Source organism: Portunus trituberculatus, chromosome 28 (genome assembly GCF_017591435.1).
Source record: "Portunus trituberculatus isolate SZX2019 chromosome 28, ASM1759143v1, whole genome shotgun sequence".
NCBI lineage: Eukaryota > Metazoa > Arthropoda > Malacostraca > Decapoda > Portunidae > Portunus > Portunus trituberculatus.
In genome coordinates, this window is record NC_059282.1 from 11,715,935 (window position 1) to 11,731,888 (window position 15,954).

A 15,954-nucleotide genomic window follows, 5' to 3' on the forward strand; every position below is an offset into this window, starting at 1 on the left:
ATTCAGTGCTAGACGGAGATGAGAAAAGGGAAAGAAAATAAGATGATAGAGAACATGACTCTTTTTGACATTTTGGTAAGGTTAGGTTAGGTTAGGCTAATTTTAGAAGGAGATGATAAAAGGGAAAGAAAATAAGATGACTGAGAGCATGATTCTTTTGACATTTTTGGGAGATTGGCACCCCAGTTGGCCTTTTGTCATTTTTGTTGCCCTTTACCAATGTAGCTCTTGCATAGAAAAAGGCAAGAAAAACAGAGATCCCATACAGCTAGTGAACTGACCTTACTATCGAGTTATTTATGCATGACAGCAACATGAAGAAGACAAGGAGGAAGAGGAAGAGTGAACGAAAAGAACTACGCTGAAACAACATACGAATAGAAACTGTTGGTGCTTTTACGAGGGTTTCTGATGAACTATGCGTGTTATTGAAATTAGCTACGTGTGAAGGAAGAAATATGAATAAAGCATGGAGAAGGAGGAAGGTCAAGATAAGAGACTAATAGAAGAGTTGATGCATAACGTGGGGTGTCTACTAAATTTTACTTGTTACTGGGAGTTACTACGTGGAGAGTAAGCCTGGATGAAGCAAGGAGATGGTGGTGGTGGTAGAAAAAAGGATGGAAACGCTAGATAAATTATTAGGAATAGTAAAGGAATAAAAAAGGAAGAGGATCAGAAGTTAGAGGTAAAGATAGTGGTGGTGATGGTGGTGTGTTGGTTGGTGGTAATGGTGGTGGTGATGGAAGTAGGAAGTGAAAGAAAATGAATAAATGGGAATAATAAATAACCAAAAAAGGAAGAAGAGGAGGAAGAGCTGCAGGCAGATAAGGTGGTGGCGGTGGTGATGGTAGTGGTGGTGGTGGTGATGGTGGAATTATGAGAGAAAAAGAGAGAGAGAGAAAAGAAACAGAATAAACCTATATGGAAGGTGGAGGTTGAGGTGTTAGTGGTAGTGCTGGTGGTGGTCTTGGAAGTAGGAAGGAGAGAGAAAACAAAATATAAAAAGGATACCACCAAAATAGAAGTAGGAGGTGAAGGTGAAGGTGTAGGTATTTGTGAAGGTGGTAGTAGTGGCAGTGGTAGTGGTGGTGGTGGTGGAGAACAGGTGGACAAAGGTGAGTACTGACAAAAGATATGCAGTAAAGTTAAATATATAATCACTAAACTTGCACTGGGCTTTTCTAATAAGACGTTCCATTTAAAAAGGTGATGTGTAGCTGTATTAGTTAGCGCTGAATCACCAGGTAGATCTAAAGGAAGATTAGAGCAATTTATTGAGGATGACAAGTGAAAATAGGTAGATATATTTTGCACAGACACTGCCATGGGTGGACCTGATAGCTTCCTGCGGCTTCCCTTATTTTCTGATTTCCTTATGTCAGTGTTAACCCCTTCAGTACTGAGACGCATTTTTGCCTTGAGTTTTGGGTATGATTCGACGATTTTATTGATAGTAGGAAGCATCTATGGAAGTCAGAACATTAATGGCCAGACTCATCACTATTTTAATCCAACACAGGTTTCTGAAGCTGTATAAAGTGTTGGTTGCGGGATGTATAATGGAGGGCGTGTGTGCCTAAGTAAGGGGCAGACATACACGCAGTACACATAGATTCTTTACTTGTCCTTAGAGCTACAAAGGGTAGGAAATGGCGGCCAGTAGCGACTCGGAGCACAGACTCACGCGCTAGCTGAATGCGCAGAGAAATACACAGTGTTGCCACATACACGTAATATGCATTAATACAATACATAACCCACATAAAGTCGCCAAATAGTAATCAGAATTAATATGGAAACGCGTCATGGTACTGAAAGGGTTAAGGAATGTTGGGGAATTTTATGGTTCAGTATTATCGAACAAACCAGTGCATGAAATGTCTTGTTGTGTAGAGAGTTATAAGACGTGTTCAAAGTATTCGTAGCGATGATTGTTTCTCGCCGATTGTAACTGAAAGGGAAGAGGTTAACTTGATCATTCCTTTCGGTAATTTTCTTTTTAGTTTGAGTTTCCCGCCATATTTTCAGTCCGTGATTACCTGTGGTGGGTTTTTTTTTTTTTTTTTCTTTATACCATGTGGGCTTTTCACGGGAATTTCTGGGCTAAAGGGGATACTTTTTGTGGCACCTCCTATCTTAAAGCCCACCAGCTATAGGAAACCGTTGCCCGGAGTGAGGAAGCCCAACTTACACTCAAACCGTGGACAGTATTGGAACCCGTGCGCTTGGAGACCCCTCGGACCCCAAAGCACGCATGGTTCCACTGTACCACGTCTAGGACAACATTTGAGTAACATTACCGTTTTCACCTGTGGGATAGCTTGGGTTAGGTTAAGTTTAGGTTCCTTCACTTCATTCATTTCACTATTGAGTCGTTCATTGAGCAGATCCCGATTTGAAATGATAAACTGTCAGTCCCTCTCTCTCTCTCTCTCTCTCTCTCTCTCTCTCTCTCTCTCTAGGCTGAAGTTACTCCCCACATTTAGACTACCCGTGCCTCGTTTTACCGCCAAAGGATGTGTGTCAAACTTTGTGCAGCGGTGCAGGACTAACTCAGCACAAAGGTAGCAGAAATCAGACTTTCCTGTGGAGTGTCGCCTGGTCAGCAGCGCCACCAGTCACCAGGTCACACATCCGCTGGCTTATGACCTTGAGAAGTCCTGGTTAATTTAGCTCCTGCATTACTACCCGGCTCCATTCACCACCCCCCTTAGCGGACACACGCACGTAATTGCCACTCCCCACACTCCCCACACCGCAAAAAATAGCAAAGTACAAATTAACTGCCACTCCCTCGAAGCCTGTATAGAAAGATTATTGCGGATTATTAGGAGTGAATGGCTTGCCGGATTACAGGCTTTCATGTAACGCTGGGTAATTTAATCACGTCCTTGCAGAATGTGACCGATCTTGGTGAGCCTCCGGGGAACATACAGCCAAGCACCTCGACCACATTGACAGACTGCCCTGGAACCCATTCGACGATTTAAGTATATTCTAGTAATAGTTGAACGTGTTAAATCGACCATTTTGACAGATTGCAGTGGAAATCATGAGAGAGAGAGAGAGAGAGAGAGAGAGAGAGAGAGAGAGACTACGTAACTAATCCCTCGTCGTCTTTCAAAACAGTCTTAGCGTGAGAAGGGAATGTTTCAAAATAGAGGATCAGGAATGCAATAGTCACTTATCTCGAGTCGCACGTCTGGGTGGACTCTATATATAGGCTGTAGAGGCAAGTGAACCCAGGTGTGAGTCTTGCCTCCCGTTAGAACCACCTGCCTGTTGCTCCGGACAGGTGATGCGGGTTACTGGTGTTGTAATGGTGTTGTTTCAGTAAATGGTGAACAAGGTGGAGTATTGATTAGAAAGCTCCATAAATATCTTCCATTGTTGCTTCTCTCTCTCTCTCTCTCTCTCTCTCTCTCTCTCTCTCTCTCTCTCTCTCTCTCGTAGTAGTAGTAGTAGTAGTAGTAGTAGTAGTAGTAGAAATAGTAGTTGCAGTAGTAGTGATAGTGGTAGCAGTAGTAGTAGTAGTAGTAGTAGTAGTAGTAGTAATAGTAGTAGTAGAAATAGTAGTAGTAGTAGAAGTAGTAGTAATAGTAGTAGCAGCAGTAGCATTAGTAGAGGTAGCATGAGCAGCACAGCCAGGTAAATACAAGACACCTTATCCCGTTGATGTTACCGCGTGGCAGGGAAAGGTGTAAGGTTTCCCTGTTGATACTTTAGTTGGCCGATAAGGAGACGATAAGGGGAATTGAAGAACGGGGCAGCGGAGGTAAGCCAGTGAGGTAGCGGGGGAAGCTTGCCTTGATGTTTTGATGTTCTTTGTTTTGTGACGGCTTGGATGGCTGGCTGGCTGGCTATGAGGGAGGTATAAGCACAGGTGGAAGAAGAGTCATCAGCAGGTGAATATGCGTGAAATTAGCACATTCCTCAAGTTGTTTTGGTGTGGGGTGGAAAAAACGTCAGGTGTTGAGGAAAGAAGTAAGAGAAAACGGGAGAAAACGAGGTTATTATTGCTATTATTGTTCTGCAAATTATATAGAAGAGCTTCTGGGTATTTGTGTCTCCATTCCCACACACTTCTTTGACCCATCCTCCCTCCTCCTCCTCCTCCTTCTCTTCCTCTTCCTCCTGCTCCTCCTCCTCTTCTTCCTCCTCATTGTTCATGCCTCACTTCCGGTCCTTACAGCTCCTCCTTACCTTATCCAGCTTGGCCTGACCTTCATCTTTGCTTCCCTTCCTCTTTTACCCTATTTCTCTCTTTTTCACCTCCGTCATCGTCTCCTTTACGTATCTATTCTCTCTATCTCCCTCTCCCTCTCCCTCTCCCTCCTCCTCTCCCCGCGTTCTTATCGTATCTCATTGTATCCTTCCTTTCTCAGTTTTCCTTCCCTCATACGCTCATACACACACACGCTTTGTTTCTTTGATTCATACTTCTCTCTGCCTCTTCCATCTTCTCTCCTTCATTTTTCTCTTCCTCGTATTTTTATCACATTTTTTCCTGATTTCAGTTTATTTTTTTCCGTTTTGTTTATTCCTGTGGGTTTTTTTTTTATTCTTTCGTTTCCATTTTCTCTTTGTTTTCTTTTTTTTCTCTCGTCTCATTACTTTATCTTTTCTATTCCTCCATTACCTTCCTTTCCTGTTATTCGCTTTACTTGTGTTGTTCTCTCTCCTTTTCCTTTCCTTTTCATCACTCTTGTCTCTTACTTTCTCTTCCTTCCCATTTTCACGTTGCTTCTCCCTCCTCCCCTTTTTACACGCTCTCATTTCCTTTTCTTGCATCATAATTATCTCCTCCTCCTTTTATATATATTCTCATAATTTCCACATATGCACTGCTTTTATCTTCCTCTTTCTTTGTCTCTTGTTTTCTGTATTTACTCCACTATTATTATTTTCTCTATTCTCTTCCCTTTCCATTATGTTCCTATCGTATTCGTGTATACATTATTCACTGTAACCTATCCTAACTTGACATAACATTGCACAACCGTCAATAAACAAACTTAACCTAAGAAAACCTCAACCAACCTAACCTAACAAACTAACATAATATTATACAATGAAGCATAACAGGAATTAACTTAGCTTCAATAAAAACTAATCTTACTTAATCACAAAATAAACTAATGCAATCCAAACTTAACTTAACCTAACCTAACCCAACCCAGCTTCACCTGATCTAAGCTTACCTGTAGCACGAATATGTTCTCGCGACGGTTGTGGCTGACGGAGAATCTTGGGTCTTCCATGATGAGCATATCACCGTGTGAGAGAAGTTCGTGGTTGTTAGGGTCTTGTGGGTCCAGCTTCAACCATATGGCTGGCCCGACCCCTGCCACCTGTGAAGCAATAATGTCATGTATCTGGCTATTGACACCGCTCGATACGTGAGAGACAGAGGGAGAGAGAGAGAGTCTGTCATTGAGTTTGTATGTGTTGTTGGTGGTGGTGGTGATTATGATAGTGATATCACTTTAGTTGTTGCATTACTATCGCCACGGCCATCACCACCACCACCACCACGACGGCCATCACCACTCCCAACATCACCACATGCATACCATCCTATCTTCTCTCTTACCAGCACCACCACCAGATCCTCCTCACTCATTCTTATCACACACACACACACACACACACACACACACACACACACACACACACACACACATACAAAACAACGTGTCACTAAACTCTGGCGTCATGCATGCACAACAAAAACAACACTGGGCGGATGCAGTCACGCCCACACTCCGCCTGCTTCTCACGCCCACCAAGCAAGCATATTCTTCGCTCTCTAAAAGGTCGCTCTCTGGTGGTGGTTGTGGTGGTGATGGTGGTGGTGGTGGTGATACTGGTTACATAGTCCAGAGAGAGAGAGGGAGGGAGGGAGGGAGGGAAATCTGAATACTCTCTCTCTCTCTCTCTCTCTCTCTCTCTCTCTCTCTCTCTCTCTCTCTCTCTCTCTCTCTCTCTCTCTCTCTCTCTCTCTCTCTCTCTCTCTCCTCCGCTAATAACAAGGACCTGCAAGCTACAATTACTGATGCCATTATGATCAAACAACAATGGAGAGTAACCGCTTCTCATATAAATTCATATTGTTTCATTGTGTCCAGGTGAGCCTTCCAACACTTTACGGGGGTCCGAAACACTTGACGCTGCGATAATAGTGGAATTGTGTTAGTGTTTTGCTGTTTTTGTAGGAGTGATATACAGGAAATGTTGATCTTCTGTGAATTTGGAGGTGGTGAGGCTTGTTTAAGTTGTCCCTTGAATATTTAGTGTGTGTGTGCTTCAAAGAAAATGGTTAATAAAGAGGGGGACTTTTTTATTCTGTATGATTTTAAACTACCAAGTCTATTTTTAGTTATTATTTTGTTATTGTGTGTCTCTAAACATTGCTATTTTTTGTTACTGTTACTCTCTAATCTAGGAATATTTATAGATATTTTATCCGTGAAATGGGGATATATATTCTCTCTCTCTCTCTCTCTCTCTCTCTCTCTCTCTCTCTCTCTCTCTCTCTCTCTCTCTCTCTCTCTCTCTCTCTCTCTCTCTCTCTCTCTCTCTCTCTCTCTCTCTCTCTCTTTGTTCACTTTAATTTCCTTTCTCATTATTATTAGCATTATTCCTTCTCCTTCTTTCTCCTTTGTTCCTTCCTCCTTTTGTTTAGTTGTCCCTTTCTCTTCCCTTTCAGTACTTACCGTTTTCAATCTCTCTCTCTCTCTCTCTCTCTCTCTCTCTCTCTCTCTCTCTCGACGCAGACCGACCAAGGAATATATTTTACTCTGCGGAAACAGTTGAGCCTTGAGTCGCATACTAGACTTACTCAAGATTCTGTTACAGTAGTGAAGTGGTTGAATTCTGTGTGCAGACTCAGAGAAGATAGCTCGTCACATCGGCTTACTCTGATCTGACTAGAGAATTAATTTACTAACCCTTCACGTGAGACTAACTAACACCTCCAGCATCACAGGAAACCATCCTTATTAACAACACAAAAAAAAAGACAAAGGAGACTTACTAATCCTTCACTTGAGACTAACCAAATGGCCCAGCATCATAATAAACTATCATAATCAACAATACAAATTAAAAAAAAAAAGGAAACTAATTTACTGATCATGAGACCAACACCAGCATCACAGTCAACCATCATAATCAACAGCACAAAAAAAGGAAAATAAAATGCTATCAGTAACCAAAACAGTGTGAACCAGTGCCAGGGATAGGGCGAGGCAGTGTGAGGGTCAGAGTCACCTGGCACTGAAGCGCTATGATGCCTCCCTCCTCGACGGCAGTACCAGGCAGCCACCACACCCGCGGCAGGCCAGTGCTCCACGCTCCTGTAGGGAAGACACTGCAGGTTAAGGACTGAGTGTGGTTAGGTTAGGTTAGGTTAGGTAAAGTTATGGGAAGCCTGCAAGTGTTGTGTTAGTCTACAGAGAGAGAGAGAGAGAGAGAGAGAGAGAGAGAGAGAGAGAGCACCGGTAATCCTACGTTGAACGGTCTGGCCCAGGCAAGACACCACACACACACACACACACACACACACACACACACACACACTGCTATTACTACTATACTATTAAATTTAGGTTAGATTATGCTGTGAAAAGCTTGCTAGTATTATGTTAGCCTTTACAACGTTAGGTGCTGTTAGGTTAGGGTAAATAACGTTACGAAAAGTCTATTAACTTATATATCGTTAAGTTACGTTAAGTTAGATGACTTTACTGAAAACTTGCAATTCTTGTCGTTAGGTTGAATTAAGTAAGTTGGATTAGGTTTCTTTGCTAATCTAATGAAAGCCTTGTAAGTTTTGCGTGAGCTTCTATATCGTTGTTAGTGTTGTGTGTGTCACCTTGTAGAGACGCACGTGGTGTATGTTCCCCGTTACTCATTGTGACACAGTATATACGTGTGTTCGCTGTGTTCTTTGTGTCGTCGAGAGTTCAATAGTAAGTGTTGCTTTGCTCGGTCGCTGCAAAAAGCAAACTGGAGACTTATAAGGGAGCGCAGATTTTTTTTACCGTATTTATATTCATTTATCTATTCTATTTACTCATTTATTTTCTTAGGCTGGTCTTCCCAATAAAGAAAACATTTACTACACCACATTGATAAAAGAAAAACGAAAGAAAAACATTAATACATCATCACAAAACACACCAGGAATACCAACACTTGCTAGGGATAAGATAAACACATAAATGAACAAAGCATAAACTCAAAAATACCTGCAGATACTTAATTACACACACACACACACACACACACACACACACACACACACACACACACTAATGAACACCACAACGAATCACTCACGCTAACAGATTAATGAGAGTGACGCTGCTCTCCCTCTCCCTCTCTCTCCCTCTCCCTCTCCCTCTGCTCCCCGTGATAAGCGTCGACGAAGGAAAGTTTATGTTGTTTAAGATTTCCCTGTGAACGCATGAGGTGACTTGGGGTGACTGTCTTTACCTGCGAGGGGCGGCAGGGGGCGTGTGTCAGCGGGGGGTCAGTAGAGGTCAGCAGGGGTCAGCATTAATGAGTCCCCAGCGCTGAGTAAGGTAAGGGAAGGTTAATAGCGCTGTCATGACCCGGAGGAGGAGGAGGAGGAGGAGGAGGTGGTGTAGGTGGAGGTAGAGGTGGAGGAGGAGGTGGAGAGAAGGAAAGGTAAATATTCTCCATGTGACTCACCAAATGCTTGTTGCTTGCTCTCTCTCTCTCTCTCTCTCTCTCTCTCTCTCTCTCTCTCTCTCTCTCTCTCTCTCTCTCTCTCTCTCTCTCTCTCTCTCACACTTTATTTATACAATTGTCAATTTTATTTTGTTATTGTTATTTTTTCAACTTAATGTTTCTATTATTTTATTTATCTATCATCTTATTTTTCTTTGATGCTTTCCTGTCATCACTTTAGCAAATCTTCTCTGTATCTTTCCATTTGCAAGAGTATATCACCGGAACACACACACACACACACACACACACACACACACACACACACACACACACACACACACACACACACACACACACACGACGCGATACCCTACAACATAAACAACTAATTACACAAACTTAGAAAAAATGTAAAAAAAAAAAAAAAAAAAAAACGCACCTAATAACCTCACCTGTACAAAGATTAATGCGTGCACAAATTACACAGGTGTGATTTAATTTAGATAAGCGCGTGGAAGATAATAATTAATGCAGGTGATCTTTTAATTGACCGTCATAAAAGGGCAAAGGAGCATAGTAAACATTATATACACCCAACCTTCTCATTATACACTTTGCTCTCACCACGACTTCCTTCAAAGGCCATACAGATGATCAGCCGGTTCTCAAGACTATTTCTTCTGTATAGACACTCGGACAAGTTGGAGGAAGAGTACAGACTCCGGGCAAAGTTGGCATCCATCTCCAACAGGGCTCAGTTCTTGCTTGATTGCTTGGAGGAATGCGTACTGCTGAAATCTGCCCCAAGATACTTTCCACTATTTCTTCTCTTAATCAAGTAAAAATGCGCATCTAGGTTGTCAAATGTTTCAAAACTCACCTTTACGTCAGTGATTTCGGAAGGTAGTCTTTCTTTTTTCTTTTCATTTAGTGGAAATTTAGTTCATCTGCCACTACAATTATAACACACCCTTAAAAACACGTGTAGCATCAACTAGAACCTTTTAACCCGTTCAATACTGTGATTTTATATAGTTTCAGAGACTTATGTGCGCGTTGAATCAGTGAAGACTCTAGCCATTAATCTTCTGATCTCCATAGACCGTTCCTAATGTAAATGAAATTGCCTAGTCATACCCAAAACTCAAGGTAAAAGTGTGTCCAAGTATTGAGGAGATTAAAATCGTAGAGGTGAGGCGCAGAATTACAGAATATGGGTTGATGAATGCAAAGAATAATAAAGACTAGAATTGATACGTGGAATTTTTGTTTTGTTAGGCGTTTTTTTTAGCTTGATCTGACCTTACCACCTCGACTTAAGCCTTTGACTGCCACTTATTACACCTTTCCCTAATCACCAGTCATTCGGAGACATCTTTCCTCGTTCCACAACCACAGCCAGATTTTGAACTAGGAAAAAAATTGCAAACTATTCTTTTTTAATCCCAGAGTTTATTGTACTTGTTTCAACGGTTCAATTTCCCCTGAAAAAGCATCAGCGAGACTAGTCGGGAATAAACTCACCTTCCTACACCTGTTTCTCTTCACCTCCCCCTCTGTACCTGTTTGTAAAGACTTCATGCATTGCTTCTGGTGCTGCAAACTGTTTTGTGTCGCAGTGAACAGGTTAACACGGAATATTTAACCAAATTTTACCAAACCTAATGTAACCTGAACAATAAAATCACTCAAGCTAATTAAGAGAAGGAGGAAAGGAGGGTGAAGATGAAGAGAAGGAGGAGGAGGAGGAGGAGGAGGTTGAGGAGAAGAAGGAGAAAAAGAATAAAAGAAAAGGAAAAATATCTTTAAGCGACTCTGGGACGGAAGTAAAAAGGAAGGAGGAAGAATACGTGAGGAGGAGGAGGAGGAGGAAAAGGAGGAGATGATGATGATGAGGAGGAGGAGGAGGCCCGTATATAGGACAGAAAAAGGTAAAGAAAAGGGAAGAGGGAGGCCATACATTGGAGCCCACGCTGAGAGAGAGAGAGAGAGAGAGAGAGAGAGAAAGTCTGTGAGTTTGCCGTGAGAGAGAGTAGGAGTTTGAGAGATGGGAAGGAAGGAAGGTAAAAGATGAAGGAGTTACCGCCGAAGGATGGAAGGATGGCTGGTCGTCCTTATAAGGGGAGGGAAGTGGGCTGGTAAGGGAGGGCGGGAGTGAAGGCATTGTTAGGGAAGCAAAGGCCGGGGTGTGAGGGAACTAAGGGAAGAAAGGAGTAATTAGCAAGGCCAGTGTTCGTTAGTAAGATAAGCCAACGAGAAGAATCCACCGGTTTTTTTTGTTTTTCTGTTATTGTTATGAAAAAAAAGGAATGTTATTGTTATTCTCTTATTTTTGCCTCATTCTTTTTTTTATTTTACAACAACTACAACAACAACAACAACTACTACTACTACTACTACTACTACTACTACTACTACTACTACTACTACTACTACTACTACTACTACTACTACTACTACTACTACTACTACTTTTTATAGCATCGTCATCATTGTAGTAGTAGTAGTAGTAGTAGTAGTAGTAGTAGTAGTAGTAGTAGCAGGAGGAGGAGGAGGAGAAGGAAGAAGAAGAAAAGGAGGTGAGAAAGAAGAAAATAGTGTTGTCAGGCGGTTGTATGAGTCAGCAAGGTGAGAGAGAGAGAGAGAGAGAGAGAGAGAGAGAGAGAGAGAGAGAGAGAGAGAGAGAGAGAGAACCAAGCACACACGAAAGAAAACGCTTGAAGCTTACAACCGTGACACGAGGAGAGGGAAGAGGAGGAGGTATTGGAGAGAGAGAGAGAGAGAGAGAGAGAGAGAGAGAGAGAGAGAGAGAGAGGTCAGTATTAGCCTCTTCTTGGTCACGCTTACATGATTAATATGTTTCTCTCCTATTATGGCACCACCCCTTCATGACACTCCACTCACGCTGCCCCTCTCAATGTGCGCCTCTACCCCTTATGAGGCAGCCACGCTCTCCAATGCTCTCCTCCGCCGCCTCACTCCTCACTCCTGCCTTGCCTTCGTCCCACTAACCCCACAACTATATGCTCCTTCATTATTACTTTTTCTAATCCGTTCCTTTTTTCTTCGCTTTATTTTTGTGGGTTTGTATTCTATGACTATGTGTTTTTGTCCTTCCCTTTTGTTCCTTCTCCGTCTTTTTTTTTTTTTCATAGTCTTAGTGTAGTTTGTTCTTATTTTCCATTTCTATATTTCTTTTTTCTTTTTCTGCTTTTCTTTTTTTCTTTTCAATATTTTTTTTTATTCTTTGTTTGTGTTTCTTTTTTTTCCTTTCTTCTTTTCTTGTTCTGTCTTTCTTTTTCTTTTCAATATTTTTTTCATTGTTTTTTCCTTCCTTTTCTTTTCTGTCTTTCTTTTTCTTTTCAATATTTTTTTTTCATTCTTGGTTTGTGTTTGCGTTTTTTCCTTCCTTCTTTTCTTTTTTCTCTTTCTTTTTCTTTTCAATATTTTTTTCTCATTCTTCGTTTGTGTCTGCTTATTCCTTCATTCTTTGTCTTGTTCATCCTTCACTCCTTCCTTCATTTTTTTAGTCATTCTTCTTCCTCTTTACTATTTTTCTCTACTTGGCTTTTCGTTCCTTTCATTCTATTTTTTTCTTTACTCTCATCTCGTATTGTACATCTTCATCTTATACTGTCCTCTTCCTCCTCTCCTTTCTTCATCCCACTTCTCTATAATGATAAGTTCTCTTCTCCTCCTTATCCAAACAGTTGTAAATGGTATGTCTCTAGCTATTATCTTTCTTCCTTCCTTTCTTCCTCCTATCGTTCCTTCTCTCAATCAACTTACGCACTCTTTGTCCTCCTTACTCCTTACTCCTCTCCTTACATCGTCCCAGTGCCCTGAAAAAACATGTAATCACGTTCTCCTCTTCCATTCTTTATTGTAGTGGTTTACAAGTAGGCTCTTTGCTTCTTCATTCGTCATTTTGTGTTCTCTCTTTCTTTCTTTTGTACTCCTCTTTATCTTCTACTCTCCTTTCTTGTTCGTGATAGTCTAGTCTTGTTTCACTCTTTCATTCCTGTAAGCATGTAGAGCAGTGCGAGGGTTGGTTTGCACAGTGAGAAGTGTAAGAATTATTGCTTGTGTCTTTCCTAAGCTATTACTGAACTATTTCATCACCTCCGCTACAACAATGTGTCCAAAACAGTTGTATGGGATTAGAGTGGGAGAAATCTAGCTGTGAAGGAGTTGATTTTGTTCTTAGCTCCTCCTCCTCCTCCTCCTTTATTATGGTGGACAAACTACATGGTATTATGCTTCATCTTTCCTTTCTTTATTCCTTCCCTCCCTCCTTTCCTCCCTCCCTCCTTCCTTTCTTCCTTCTTTCCTTCCTTCGTTCCTTCGTTCCTTTCTTTCTTCCCTCCTATTCTTCCTTTCTTTCTTCCTTTCCTCCTTCCTTTTTTCCTTCCGTTTTTTATTTCTTTCATTCCTCCTTTCTACCTGATGTGTTATGGAAGTTTGAAGCTTAATTCCCACAACACCTGTGACAGGAACGGAATGACCACACATCTCAAACTATTTAGCAGTCACAGCTTTACTTTCCCTATGCAAACCAGTGGCTGTAGGAACGAGGCAACACGTGTATCACAAGCAGACCAAGAGATGACCTGGGTGAGGAGCCTTAGATGGGCGGGAGCCACTCACCATCAGACATTACCACCGAGCCAGGCAGGGACGCTAATGTTTACGGCCGTCACTCCTCGAGCCTCGCGCTGTGTATGCTTTCCTGGCAGCCGCGTGCTCTTAAAAGGCTCGACGATACACTTCCAAAAGGGGCTACGTCTTTACCGCCTCCCAGAGTGATTTAGTGGACAGCCCCCGTGCCGCCGCAAACATAGTTATTAGGGAACTAACAATTTTCACTCATTGGAGAAACATACAAATCATAACCCCTGCGAAGTATAAGTGCATGGGTAACTTCTTGCTCTCTTTAGGGTATCTCTCCTCCACCGCTGTGTTCTTTAAGGCTTTCTTCTTTAGTGCAGGTAATAAAAGTCCGGCCAGCATGGCAGTGTGGGCGCCGCCGTGCCTCGCCCGCCAGCATCATGTCCAGTGTCCCAGGCCGCGTCTGTTGCCGCCATGGATTTGAGCCCAAGTATTCTCCCCGGGCCAAATAAGGAGGCTGGTCTGGGAGTACTGGTCAGGCCGGGGGTGGTGGAAGCAGTCGGGTGGAGGTAGGGAGTGTGGGGGTGGGAGTGCAGGAACTGTTGGCGAGGTAACAGTCCTAATCTCCTTCTCCTATCTCTGTGTAGTCCTGGGCCGCTGAAAAAAATCGGATTGGAAAACTCTTTTTTGTTTGGAGGAGCCGCGCCACGCCACAAGAGAAGTTCTGAAGTACTGCTGCATGTATCACACTTCCACTGCTTCCCAAAGGCTTTTGTTGACGCTACACGGCGTTTTAAGGGTGTTTTTATTTCTCTAGTGACAGATTAACAAGATTCCTGCATTATCAAAAGAAAAAAAAGTCTTGAGAATCTTGCTGATCATCTTTGTGCACTTTGAAAACACACCTAGACTGCTTTCTAAAGGCTCTTGTTGAAAGTACACGGGTTTTTAAGGGTGTTTTTACGCTTCCACTGACAAATTAACAAATTATTAAAAGAAAATAAAAAAGGCTTGAGAATCTGGCAAATCATCTCCAAGGCCTTTGAAAACAGTTGTAGCGAAAGAGCCGAGCGATTCTGGGCAAGGTGTGAAGGGAGGAACGTCACGCCCACGCCGATAACCCTCAGTGATGCGAGGCGCGGGAGGCTTACATCGTTCACCTGCCCGTGAGTCAGGTGTGGCCGTGTCTGGCTGGGCGACACGCAAGTTACGAGTTCACTTTTTTTTTTTCATTCCACACTCCTCACCCATCCCCTCTCTCTCTCTCTCTCTCTCTCTCTCTCTCTCTCTCTCTCTCTCTCTCTCTCTCTCTCTCTCTCTCTCTCTCTCTCTCTCTCTCTCTCTCTCTCTCTCTCTCTCTCTCTCTCTCTCTCTCTCTCTCTCTCTCTCTCTCTCTCTCTCTCTCTCTCTCTCTCTCTCTCTCTCTCTCTCTCTCTCTCTCTCTCAAGTGTGCCTCTCAGTTGTATGGTGAAAGGGGAGGGGGAAGGGCAGGGGGCCATCACATCTGTACCAGCACACCTGTTATATACGCGTCAGATGTTAAGGATAAAGTTTACAGCACGTTTTACCACTTCAGTGTGTGGGTCTTGGAATTCTGTTAAGCGTTGAGCGTGTGCCATTGACTGTGTTGTGTTAAGAGGGGGTATTGATGTTAATCTTGTTGTAGCTTCCTTTCCGCCCTTCACTCCCTGTCACCTCACCACACACACCCTTATTAAGCATATATGTTTCTTTCAGTCCTCTTATAAATCAGACATGCTATTTTATGATATTATAGATGTATTTTTTTTAAGGATATTGAAGTAAGATTAGGATTGTGAGTAGAAGGTTAGGTGAGGTTAAGTTAGGTTTGAATTGGTTAGGTTAAATAAGGTTGGTTTACGTTATAATATGTTAGTTTAAATCAGGTTACGTTAGGATAGGTTAGGTTAGGTTAGGTTAAGGTAAATCAGGCTAGGTTGGGATTCATTCAGCCTATTAATTTCACTACTATTTTCTTACATTGTATAATCATAACCAAAAAACAAGTCCTATAGATAAACCATTCTTATCTCGATATCAAAAGAGCAAAAATACCTCCATCGATCTAATTTTTCTTCTATTTTAATCCTGCTGACATGCAATCCCCGGAGAGTGAGAACCAGCAAGTGTGTACAGCCGCGAAGCACACTCAGCAAAGGGTAACTGGCGTGTTGCTTTAATTCAGCGTGTGTGACTTCACGTTGCTGGAGTGACGGTGATAATGAGACCAACAAGATTATTCCTTTGGCGGGCGAATAGTGTAGTACTTGTGTTGCTGGCGCCTTGTAGTGGCCGGATCTGTCTGAAGGAGGAAGAGAGGGAGAAGAGGGAGAAAGAGGGAGAGGGAGAGATATTGACGAGATAAAGGATTACATAGGACGAGAACCACATTACAAAAACCGTCATAAAGCAGTCACAACGTTAGAGAGAGAGAGAGAGAGAGAGAGAGAGAGAGAGAGAGAGAGAGAGAGAGAGAGAGAGAGAGAGAGAGAGAGAGAGAGAGAGAGAGAGAGAGAGAGAGAGAGAGAGAGAGAGAGAGAGAGAGAGAGAGAGAGAGAGAGAGAGAGAGAGAGAGAGAGAGAGAGAGAGAGAGAGAGAGAGAGAGAGACTTACGCGCGAGGA

General features: G+C 42.5%; 1 protein-coding gene across 4 annotated transcripts in view; it reads right to left on the reverse strand.

The window, feature by feature from the left end:
* LOC123510187 (lachesin-like) overlaps nucleotides 1-15,954 on the reverse strand; it is a 61,840-nt gene that overhangs the window by 6,178 nt on the left and 39,708 nt on the right. For all 4 annotated transcript variants that reach the window (XM_045265069.1, XM_045265071.1, XM_045265070.1 and 1 more), the window contains 2 exons: nucleotides 7,276-7,361; nucleotides 5,205-5,354 (listed from right to left, as the gene is read on the reverse strand). In XM_045265069.1, the coding sequence (XP_045121004.1) occupies nucleotides 5,205-5,354; nucleotides 7,276-7,361 (236 nt within the window). The remainder of the gene's footprint in view (nucleotides 1-5,204; nucleotides 5,355-7,275; nucleotides 7,362-15,954) is intronic.